Below are 12,500 nucleotides of genomic sequence, written 5' to 3'. Positions count from 1 at the left end.
ACTAAGATGTTTTGCTTCGATGTTGCTAACCGGAGGTCTTACATTCCCTAACGATCGTCCTTTTATTCTTTATTAACTACTTGATAATTGTCATATTATTCATTGTGTTGCCATAGAGATCTGAAGCACTCAAATTTTGTCACATTTTCTGAAGGACAGAAGGGAGAGGGGGGGATAAGAGAAGAATGGTTTCACATGAAACGGCTAAAAGCTTTATTCTGAGAGAGAGAATGAGAGAGAGAGAGAGAGAGAGAGAGAGAGAGAGAGAGAGAGAGAGAGAGAGAGAGAGAGAGAGAGAGAGAGAGAGAGAGAGAGAGAGGGAGAGGAAGAGAGGGGGGATGAATGCTGTTTAAAACATAGTTTCAAATGAGTGGATGTGGACTTGTCTCTCTGACAGGCTGGTACACAAAAGCCCAGAGCCGTCGAAGTGTCGTAGACTCACGATTACAGACCCAGACAGGAGACCCAAAAGTGCAATCTAGAAGCATCTTGAACCAAACTGGCGCGCCCCAGTTTATGATGTGCATGTACAACCACCACGGTAAGTAATCCCTCAGGTCTCTGAAACAAACAAACGATGTCCACAGCACCACAACAGAAAACCACTTGGCATTCATAAATGGAAATATGTGTGCATATACTTTCCATATTATATTTTCCGTCCCGAAAGAGTTTGGGGTGGGGTCACCAGTCTGTGGAAAGGTCACGGACGGCTAACCGCGCCTCCTCATTGGTTGGGAGGAAAGACGGATTCGGAATGGTGCGTTGTCATTGGTTGCCGCTGTACAATGTACGTACGCGGTGGTTCAGTAAAGAGAAGGGCTGGCTCCCGGTCGTGCTGCAGCGGGTCTGGTCATTCAGATGCATGAGTCATGGTGTGCGTGTGCATGAGGTGTGTGACAATTTGACACCTTGGAGCTTGGATGCCACCGGTCCTCCCTGCACTCTCCAGGTGGCGCAGCATACGGCTGCCTGCCTCTGCTGGATACACACACACACACACAGAGCCGCACACACACACACACACACACACACACACACACACACACACACTGGATACACACAGAGACGCATAGGCACACACACACGCGTGCGTGCAGACACACACACACACACACACACACACACACTGGATACACACACACACACACACACACACACTGGATACACACACACGCACACACACACACACACACACTGGGTACACACACACACACGCGTGCGCACACACACACAGACGCATAGGCACACACACACACACACACGTGCAGACACACACACACTGGATACACACACGCGCGTGCTCACACACACACACACACACACACAGAGCACACACACACACACACACACGCACAGACACACACACACACACACACACACACACACACACACACACACAGCTGGGACGCCGGGGTGCTGGATGTGGCCCAGCATTTTAGCAGATGGCCTGGGTGCTACGCTATCAGTCACCATAGTAACATGCTCTCTTTCCCTTCTTTCTCTCTGTCTTTCTCTCCCGCTCCGTAGCGCCAAGAGAAGGAAAATGGCAGACAAGATTCTTCCACAGAGGGTAAGCCTGCATGCATACACTATTCATGGTTTTTCTTCCCCATTACTTGTACTGTATGTACGTGTGTGTCTGTGTGTGGTGTGTGTGGTGTGGTGTGTGTGATTATCCATTGTCTGTTGGAATATAAGATGTTGTTTTGATCTCAGGGGTTGTGGCGGGTGGAGGCGGAGGGGTTCAGACAGATGATGATGATGTGTTATTTACAAACGGAGCGAAAAGGCGATGCGCGGCGTGATCTGAGGGGGTTTCAGGCGGTGAGGGCCGTTGGTTGGAAGAAGGTTTCATCTTTTTCTCTTCTCAAACGGAATAGTAAAATACGACCGGTCCGCCAAAAAACAAACCCAGATCAGAACGACTGCCCGTCTAGAATCTAGATTCTCGAGGAGGCGGTTTGAGCGTCGAGCGAATTTTACTCCAGGTGAGGGTGGGGTCGACCCAGCAGGGGGTGTCGAAGCTGTGTGACTGCGCCACAGTCTCAGCTCCCTCCCGCCACCCCTGCCCACCCCACCCCGCCTTACCCTGGTCAGACCGCTGCCGTCGTGTTCTCCATTGATTGTGTTGAAAAGTGAACCGGTCTCTGAACCGGTCAGTGGGCGTCTGGGTCTCTGCTTCTTATCCGGTAACACGACTCAGACATGGAGAGATAGCGCAAGGCGCCACAGCCGCACACACACACACACACACACACGCGCACACACACACACACACACACAAAGGCACACAGACACACGCACACACACACACACATGCACACATATGCACACACACACACACAAACACACACACACACACACGCACACACACACACGCTCACACACACACACACACACAAACACACGCACACACACACACGCTCACACACACACACACACACACACACACACACACACACACACTAATGATTCAGGGACAGGGAATGTCCGCTGCAGTCTGTCTAGAGTGCACCTCAGCCTGCTGACAGAGATGCAGATAGGGACAAACGAGAGAGGGAACAATGAAGAAAGAGAACGAGAGAAAGAAAGAAAGAGAGAGACAAGGAGAGAGGCAGAAGGGGAGGGAGGGAGGGAGGGAGAGGGGTGGGAACTGGGAAGGAAAGAGAGAAAGACGAGAGGGTGGGAGAGAGAGAGAGAGAGAGAGAAGGAAGGAAGGAGAGAGGGAGGGAGGGGTATTGCGGTGTGAGAATCTGGCAGAATCTGGTGTGTGTCCAGGTTGGTAAGCAGCCCATGGCTTGGCAGTCTGCAGACCCCCCTCCATTTGGTGATCAGTGTGATAATGGCCCAGGGCTAGTTGGCTGCAGCCTGCTCATCAACAGCGCTAGGCTGGTCTGGGCTGTACCAGTTAATGAATAGGGCTGGGGCGGTTCCAGACGCTGTCCTGGTGGGCGCTAATGCCCTCTGTTACCTCGGTTTGGTATTGTCACGGCTGTGTTGTTCTTGTCCGTCCCCCCCCCCGGCTTTATCGTATTGGTACATCCCATATCCCTAGATTCTATATGGGGTCGTAGCATAACAGGTATACTACTGTATGGTCTATAGGGAAGGGCAAAAGGATTTTTTGTGAAAAATGTTTTGTTCCAAGTCATCGCGAAAACCAGGCATGCTTTGCTTTGCTCACCTAATCTCCCATTTGAGCTCTTTCCCCCCCCCCCCCCCCATTAACTGTGGTGGAGCATCTTAAGGGAGGATTTGAGGGAGGACAAAAGCAATAAGCAGTATTACTTTGTCTGTGATATAGTCCGTGGTCGAACAGAAGGAGTTTATTGTCCCTCAACCCCCCCCCTCTCCTCCCCTGTTCAGATCCGTGAGCTGGTCCCAGAATCCCAGGCTTACATGGACCTGCTGGCCTTCGAGCGCAAACTGGACCAGACCATCATGCGCAAACGGGTGGACATCCAGGAGGCCCTAAAGAGACCCATGAAGGTAGCAGATATCAGACCATAGTCTCTGAACAATGAGACTAAAAAACACCTTTGTATGTTCTCTCAAGCTTCTAAAATGTTATTGGCTATTCGAACTGAAGAGCTCTCTAGGTAGCCAAACGTTTCCAAACGTTAGTGTGAATTTTGTTCTGTGTTTTACGTAAATCAAGTCGAACAGTCTAGTACCCAACACCTATGTGTAAAAAGTCCCCTGTGGTTTTAACAGTGTGTGTGTGTGTGTGTGTGTGTGTTTTGTGTCGACAGCAAAAGCGTAAACTAAGGCTGTACATCTCCAACACCTTCAACCCGGCCAAGCCCGACGCGGACGACTCGGATGGCAGCATTGCATCATGGGAGCTGCGGGTAGAAGGGAAGCTGCTGGATGATGTGAGACTTCCTCTTCCTCCCCCTGACCCAAAACAAAAAAAAACACTTGTTGATAACCATTCTGTCCTGCCTTTGTGTATGCTTATGTTTTTATGACACAGACTCCTCCAGAAGAATTCTGTCTTTGTTAACTCTCCTCTTTGTAGTTTTTTGGGTTTTCCATCGCATTGTTATTTCACCGAGTTAGTGTTTTTTCCTCTCTCGAACATTCAGCATTTTTCAGAGAGATCAGCAGTTGAACGTTGCGTGGGTTGAAATGACTCTCCCGACCGCTGTGAAATACCTTTCTCAAAGCCGAGATCATGCCGTACCCCGCAAACCGAGAAGGAAAATTGTGTAGCCCTTTGATCCGGGAGCTGTTCTGTGGTGCGTTCGCCCCACAGTCATGTACGGTAGTGATGCATAGTTCTAACACATGTGTCGGGGTTGGCCCACTTCAGACGAGAAACCAAATTGTTTGTTTGGTCTGGACTTAGAAGGAATGATCGATGTTTCGCTGAATGTTTGCACAGATTATGGCTTAGGCAGGGAAAAGCAAGATGGCCGTAGATTGGTTTTGCAGAGTAAGCTCTGTAAGCTTTGACTTCAAACGGGGCTAATGTTGTCATCGTTCAGAGGCAGGGCTGCCATTTCACAGTGGTTTTGAGCCATTTGTGGGTTTCAGAGCCCACACATATTTCTTTCTGGTTCTTTCTGGTTGAGCTTTTAGCAGGAAGTGGACCCAGCGAGAATGTCCTGTTTTCACATTGTATGTTGGCCTCGTTTTAAAAAGCTGTGGTACAGTCACCTAAATAGACTGGCAACTCTGCAGCCTAGACATGGTGCCAGCCATAGCCCATGGCAACCACAATGTATTAGGGTAACAGTGTGTGTGTGTGTGTGTGCGTGTGTGTGTGTGTGTGTGTGTGTGTGTGTGTCAGGGTTCCCGCGCTGGTCTAAAAAAGCCGTAAAGTGTAAAATCCAGCAAACCGGTTTATAAGGCCAAAAAGGTATTTAATTTCAGTTATCCGGTAAAAAAAATGAGGTGCTAGGTCTTAAAAATGAGATTCTGCAAGGAAATCAGTCCGACCACATCTATTTACGCAGAAATTAACCAAGCTGGAACCCAAAAAATGCCAATTCGCTTCCTTTTTTGTCTGTATGGCAGTGAAATCCCTAATTTCATCACCTCGAGGATGACAAAAAGCTATCATATGGTGTCGTGAATAGGTCTAAAATTCTATTCAAAGAGGTAAAAAAAAAAAAGTTAATTTGACTTGTTGAAACTTGTAGGAACCCTGGTGTGTGTGTGTGTGTGTGTGTGTGCGAGCGTGTGTGTGTGCGCGTGTGTGCGTGCGTGCGTGTGTGTGTGTGTGTGTGGTTTTGCCTATAACCAAAAAGTATCTACAGTCTCTATGCCATACTAACACACCGTCTCTCTCTCTCTCTCGCTCCACAGCCAGGGAAGCTGAAGAGGAAATTCTCCTCGTTCTTTAAGAGCCTGGTGATCGAGCTGGACAAAGACCTGTACGGTCCCGACAACCACCTGGTGGAGGTAAGTCCAACCGCTCTGATGACCACTGACCCCCCCATACCCCCCAGCACCCTCTCTCCCCTCTGTGTCTCACTGTGTGTCTACCACCATGTCCCCTCCTGTACCCATGTCTGTCTGTGTCCCACCATCAGTCTCATCCTGGTCTGCTCAGCTGGGTGTTTAGAGCCTAGGGGGTTAGCGAACGGAGACTTGGGTTTGCTTCCTAAAGCAACTCAAAGTATTTCCTTCAGGACAAAGACAAAGTCGTGTGGTTTTAATAACACCAAACGAACGGTTGCTGTTTAGATACAATCATTTTGGATAATGAAATAAGCTATTTAGGCCTAATGAATTATCAGCTTTTGAAAGAACTGATACTGATTATTAATGCTAATGCTGTTAGTCAGTTAGCAGGCACGCACGCACGCACACACGCACACAGACACAGACACAGACACAGACACACACACAGACACAGACACACGCACACACACACACACACACACACACACACACACACACACACACACACACACACACACACACACACACACACACACACCACACACACACTTAGAGCAAGCCTGTTCCTGAGGGGTTGAGGTACACAGCCAAGGCCCATATGGTTTCTTATCCTGTCGGAGGCTGTAGTCTTACTTACTTTGCTAGTTGTACAATGGTACAGGCGGATTGCTGGTACCTGCTGGTGTGACTGAAGGAACTCTAATGTCTTGTGCACAGTAAAAAAAAAACATACCAAGATTCTTTAGCTAAAAGGTAAAAGCATGGGTGTTTTTGAGAGAGAAATCATTCGTATTTCACTCTGGAATCCCGTTTCCATTGAATTACACTCCTGTAGTTTGTGACATGACAAAAATGCACTCACAAAAACGCTCCCTTTTGTCGAAGGAAGATTACTTCTCAAGGTGTTCCTTCTTTAGAATGTCTTCGCAGGGAAGGGTAGCCGAGCCCCGGAGCTTTTGCTTTGAATGAGCCTGCCCATTTAGACGGAATGTCTAAATGTCACTCTTACCTTGAAATACCTCACAGTCATGAATACATCTTTTATCTCCCCTCACTATCGAATTCGTTAGTAGTGGAAGAAAACTTACAACAAGAAAAAATATTTAACTCCAAAAACAAAACAAAAACAAAACATTTCATGCGTCCCCCACTAGCCAGGTCATCCCCCGGTGTTGCATGCTAAGTGGCTATGATACACTGAACAGCAGGGAGACTTTAAGTGTTTTTCTTTTCAGCTGCTGACCAGTAAAGCGAAGGTAAGATGACAGAACTCAAATAACATTTCCACTTTAGATAAGATTTACCAGGGAGGGTTTGACATCTAGATAACAGAGGAGAGATTAAATTAATACTTTTATTAGTAGTAGACTGCATTGGCTAAATCGTCTTTTTTATTTGAGTAGTACGGTACAGTGCAGTCTCAACTTGATAAGCCATGCTCTTGTTAGTTTGCAAAACTATGCTCTCTGCTGATTTTGTGATTTCTAATTTAAAAACAATTAAATCATTTTAATATGTATTTGAATGCCAACTGCCAATTATTGAGTTAGCGACTCGAACAAAAAAACTAAACAAAAAATGCTCAACCCTCTGCTGTCTTGGTAGTCCACTCAGTACCTTACCCACACCATGCATGGTCTATTCTTTTTACAGCGATTCAGCCTTCCAAAAGACAACAAACTCTATGGGTCGAGAGCAGGGCTGCTCGTTGAAAGTGTACACATTTGGTTTTGTATTCTTTTTTTGTCTTTGTGTGCACGTTTGTACATTATATCAGAGTGTACTACTACTACTGATGGTCAGTGACTAGGGCTCTGTCGGTTGTGTTCAAGGTCAGGTGTTTGTCTCTGTGTCTCCCCTCCCCCCCCGCCAGTGGCACCGCACCCCCACCACCCAGGAGACGGACGGTTTCCAGGTGAAGAGGCCCGGGGACGTGAGCGTGCGCTGCACACTGCTGCTGATGCTGGACTACCAGGTGAGGGAGGGAGGGCGCCACTAGGGGGCGATATATATACGGAAAAACTGACCCCCAAAACTTGGAAACTTGGAAAAGACACCAAATATGGTGGAAAGATAATACATAGACCCTCCGATATTAACACCGTTTTACCCAGATCATGGCGTCACTCTAAAACGTCGTTTGACCTCTTTTGACCTTGAAAAAAGTATGATCACAGTAAAGCAGGTGTCAGCCAGCAGTAATCGTTGCATTTATGTGTGTGTGTGTGTGTGTGGGGGGGGGGGTAGACAAAGGCTAGACTGGGGCTATAAGTGGGACCTCTCTCTCTCTCCCCAGCCCCCCCAGTTTAAGACCTCTCTCTCTCTCTCTCCCCCAGTTTAAGACCTCTCTCTCTCTCCCCAGCCCCCCCAGTTTAAGACCTCTCTCTCTCTCTCTCCCCAGCCCCCCCAGTTTAAGACCTCTCTCTCTCTCTCTCCCCAGCCCCCCCAGTTTAAGACCTCTCTCTCTCTCTCCCCCAATTTAAGACCTCTCTCTCTCTCTCTCCCCCAGTTTAAGACCTCTCTCTCTCTCTCTCCCCCAGTTTAAGACCTCTCTCTCTCTCTCCCCCCCAGTTTAAGACCTCTCTCTCTCTCTCTCCCCCAGTTTAAGACCTCTCTCTCTCTCTCTCTCCCCCAGTTTAAGACCTCTCTCTCTCTCCCCCAGTTTAAGACCTCTCTCTCTCTCTCTCTCCCCCAGTTTAAGACCTCTCTCTCTCTCTCCCCCAGTTTAAGACCTCTCTCTCTCTCTCTCTCCCCCAGTTTAAGACCTCTCTCTCTCTCTCTCTCTCTCTCTCCCAGTTTAAGACCTCTCTCTCTCTCTCTCCCCCAGTTTAAGACCTCTCTCTCTCTCTCTCCCCAGTTTAAGACCTCTCTCTCTCTCTCTCCCCTCCAGTTTAAGACCTCTCTCTCTCTCTCTCTCTCCCCCAGTTTAAGACCTCTCTCTCTCTCTCTCCCCAGTTTAAGACCTCTCTCTCTCTCTCTCCCCAGTTTAAGACCTCTCTCTCTCTCTCCCCCAGTTTAAGACCTCTCTCTCTCTCTCTCCCCCAGTTTAAGACCTCTCTCTCTCTCTCCCCCAGTTTAAGACCTCTCTCTCTCTCTCTCCCCCAGTTTAAGACCCCTCTCTCTCTCTCTCTCCCCCAGTTTAAGACCTCTCTCTCTCTCTCTCCCCCCCAGTTTAAGACCTCTCTCTCTCCCCCAGTTTAAGATCTCTCTCTCTCTCTCCCCCAGTTTAAGACCTCTCTCTCTCTCTCTCCTCCCCAGTTTAAGACCTCTCTCTCTCTCTCCCCCCAGCCCCCCCAGTTTAAGACCTCTCTCTCTCTCTCTCCCCAGCCCCCCCAGTTTAAGACCTCTCTCTCTCTCTCCCCCAATTTAAGACCTCTCTCTCTCTCTCCCCCAGTTTAAGACCTCTCTCTCTCTCTCTCTCTCCCCCAGTTTAAGACCTCTCTCTCTCTCTCTCTCCCCCCCAGTTTAAGACCTCTCTCTCTCTCTCTCTCCCCCAGTTTAAGACCTCTCTCTCTCTCTCTCTCCCCCAGTTTAAGACCTCTCTCTCTCTCTCTCTCTTTCTCCCCCAGTTTAAGACCTCTCTCTCTCTCTCTCTCTTTCTCCCCCAGTTTAAGACCTCTCTCTCTCTCTCTCCCCCAGTTTAAGACCTCTCTCTCTCTCTCTCCCCCAGTTTAAGACCTCTCTCTCTCTCTCTCTCCCCCAGTTTAAGACCTCTCTCTCTCTCTCTCTCTCTCTCTCTCTCTCCCAGTTTAAGACCTCTCTCTCTCTCTCTCCCCCAGTTTAAGACCTCTCTCTCTCTCTCTCCCCAGTTTAAGACCTCTCTCTCTCTCTCTCTCCCCCAGTTTAAGACCTCTCTCTCTCTCTCCCCAGTTTAAGACCTCTCTCTCTCTCTCTCCCCAGTTTAAGACCTCTCTCTCTCTCTCCCCCAGTTTAAGACCTCTCTCTCTCTCTCTCCCCCAGTTTAAGACCTCTCTCCCCCAGTTTAAGACCTCTCTCTCTCTCTCTCCCCCAGTTTAAGACCTCTCTCTCTCTCTCTCTCTCCCCCAGTTTAAGACCTCTCTCTCTCTCTCTCCCCCCCAGTTTAAGACCTCTCTCTCTCCCCCAGTTTAAGATCTCTCTCTCTCTCTCCCCCAGTTTAAGACCTCTCTCTCTCTCTCCCCTCCCCCAGTTTAAGACCTCTCTCTCTCTCTCCCAGTTTAAGACCTCTCTCTCTCTCTCTCTCCCCCAGTTTAAGACCTCTCTCTCTCTCTCTCCCCAGCCCCCCCAGTTCAAGCTGGACCCCCGCCTGGCCCGGCTGCTGGGCATTCACACCCAGACGCGCTCCTGCATCATCCAGGCCCTGTGGCAGTACGTCAAGACCAACAAGCTGCAGGACTCCCACGACAAGGAGTACATCAACTGTGACAAGTACTTCCAGCAGGTAGACACCCCTCTATTACCCCCTACCCCCCACTCCTCTATAGAATGTACAGTAGGTAGAATACACTCCTCTATAGAATGTACAGTAGGTAGAATACACTCCTCTATAGAATGTACAGTAGGTAGACTACAGTCCTCTATAGAATGTACAGTAGGTAGAATACACCCCTCTATAGAATGTACAGTAGGTAGACTACACTCCTCTATAGAATGTACAGTAGGTAGAATACACTCCTCTATAGAATGTACAGTAGGTAGAATACACTCCTCTATAGAATGTACGGTAGGTAGAATACACTCCTCTATAGAATGTACAGTAGGTAGAATACACTCCTCTATAGAATGTACAGTAGGTAGAATACACTCCTCTATAGAATGTACAGTAGGTAGAATACACTCCTCTATAGAATGTACAGTAGGTAGAATACACTCCTCTATAGAATGTACAGTAGGTAGAATACACTCCTCTATAGAATGTACAGTAGGTAGAATACACTCCTCTATAGAATGTACAGTAGGTAGAATACACTCCTCTATAGAATGTACAGTAGGTAGAATACACTCCTCTATAGAATGTACAGTAGGTAGAATACACTCCTTTATAGAATGTACAGTAGGTAGAATACACTCCTCTATAGAATGTACAGTAGGTAGAATACACTCCTCTATAGAATGTACAGTAGGTAGAATACACTCCTCTATAGAATGTACAGTGGGTAGAATACAGTCCTCTATAGAATGTACAGTAGGTAGAATACAGTCCTCTATAGAATGTACAGTAGGTAGAATACACTCCTCTATAGAATGTACAGTAGGTAGAATACACTCCTCTATAGAATGTACAGTAGGTAGAATACAGTCCTCTAGTATTTCCACTCTACTAGCACGTCAACCTGTCCTTGAAGCTGAAGATAACGATAACGCCACATTTGAAAAGCCCCTTTCACAACCTCAAGGATATAGGAAACACTGTGCTGCACACCGCCGCCAAACACTGTCAGATCCTAAGCTGCTGCTTCTTTAGTGTCACTTTCATCTGGGAGATTGAGCCTTCTGTATTGTAATGTACAGTAGCCCTGCTGGTGTATTCTTAGCTCTTCACCCTCCCCCTCCCTCTCAGATCTTCGACTGCCCGCGTCTGAAGTTCTCTGAGATACCTCAGCGCCTCACCAACCTCCTGCTGCCCCCCGACCCCATCGTCATCAACCACGTCATCAGGTGAGCGCCATGGCCAGGAGCACCAGAGCACCAGGGCCCAGGGGGTCAAACAGGAGGCTGTGTCTCAGGAGGTAGAGCCGGTGTCTAATGATCGCAAGGTCGGCAGATCGGCGGTTCGAGCCCCGGCTGGCCACATGTCGAAGTGTCCTTGGGCAAGAAACTGAACACCAAATTGCTCCCAATGAGCGGGCCGGCGCCTTGCATGCTAGCTTGCCGCCATTGGTGTGTGAATGGGTGAATGAGAGGCCTTGTAAAGTGCTTTGGAATAAGGCGCTATATAAGTCAGTCCATTTACCATCAAAGCCTCTAATCTGGATCAGAATTATCCTGATTTCTAGGTCGCTAACCAGGATCAGATCGAGCTGGCTGATTTCCCCCCTATACGACTCGAAATCAGACAGATAGACCTGATATCCTGGATAGCAACAAAAAAGAATCAGGATCATTCTGATTCAGATTAAAAGTGTTGTGAACAACTGCGCCCTGGGAATCTCTGCGTGTGAATTTGAAATCAAACGATTCACACACAAGCATATTATATACTTAAAATAATATATTCTAAAACATGGTCAGGTCTCTCTACATTTGCTGAAAAATCAAGAATAATCCACATCGATGGCATGGCTCTTATGTTAACGAATGAATGGCTTTATTCAACGGGGGGGGGGGGCAAATTAATCAATTGAAACGTTTCCACCAAAAAGCCTCTCTCGTCTCACCTCTCCGTCCCCTCCACCTCTCCGCCTCTCCACAGCGTCGACCCCAACGACCAGAAGAAGACGGCGTGCTACGACATCGACGTGGAGGTGGAGGACCCTCTGAAGAGCCAGATGAGCAGCTTCCTGCTCTCCACGGCCAACCAGCAGGAAATCGCATCACTTGACAACAAGGTGAGAGAGACGCCCAGCCCGTCCTGTTGTAACGACCTCAGAGGTGCTCTGCAGGGGAACACGGAGGTGTTGTGGCTTCCTGTGTGAAACGCCAAACGCCTCTTTTCACACCTCCACTGCAGTCTCTTCTGTCTTCCTGTCGTAGTCGTTTTGAACGACTCGTTCGTCTTTCTCTGCGGTGAAACGGTGTGAACTTACTCATACTTACTCATACCGTACTTACTCATACTACCTCAAACTTTTCACGTTTTTCAACGATCACAGGTGTCAAAGGAAAGTTCACAAACACACAACTCGGTGAAACGGCATGAACTTACTCATACTTTTTTTTCCACTCATACTTACTCAAAGTTTTCACCTTTTTCAATTTCTCGTTGGAATGTTTCGCCGAGTTTTGTGTTTGTGTGCTCTCCTTTGACACCTGTGATCGTTAGAGTGCAAAATAACAGCATCCGCACACTCAAACACTGTGCAAAATAACAGCATCCGCACACTCAAACACTGTGCAAAAAAAAGGTAGTTTATTGCGAGCTTTCAGTCATAGACCTTCTTCAGGCA

General features: G+C 48.1%; 1 protein-coding gene across 1 annotated transcript in view; it reads left to right on the top strand.

Annotated features, from left to right (window-relative positions):
• Nucleotides 1-12,500, top strand: part of smarcd3b (SWI/SNF related BAF chromatin remodeling complex subunit D3b) — a 32,009-nt gene that overhangs the window by 13,203 nt on the left and 6,306 nt on the right. The window contains 8 exon segments of the mRNA XM_080544306.1: nt 1,531-1,573; nt 3,370-3,492; nt 3,756-3,878; nt 5,317-5,412; nt 7,289-7,390; nt 9,674-9,835; nt 10,955-11,052; nt 11,807-11,942. Of these exon segments, the coding sequence (XP_080400432.1) occupies nt 1,531-1,573; nt 3,370-3,492; nt 3,756-3,878; nt 5,317-5,412; nt 7,289-7,390; nt 9,674-9,835; nt 10,955-11,052; nt 11,807-11,942 (883 nt within the window).

Source organism: Nansenia antarctica (assembly GCF_963989245.1).
Source record: "Nansenia antarctica genome assembly, chromosome: 13".
NCBI classification, from domain to species: domain Eukaryota; kingdom Metazoa; phylum Chordata; class Actinopteri; order Argentiniformes; family Microstomatidae; genus Nansenia; species Nansenia antarctica.
The sequence above is the reverse complement of the archived record's forward strand: the minus strand, read 5'-3'. Positions and strand labels throughout refer to the sequence as shown.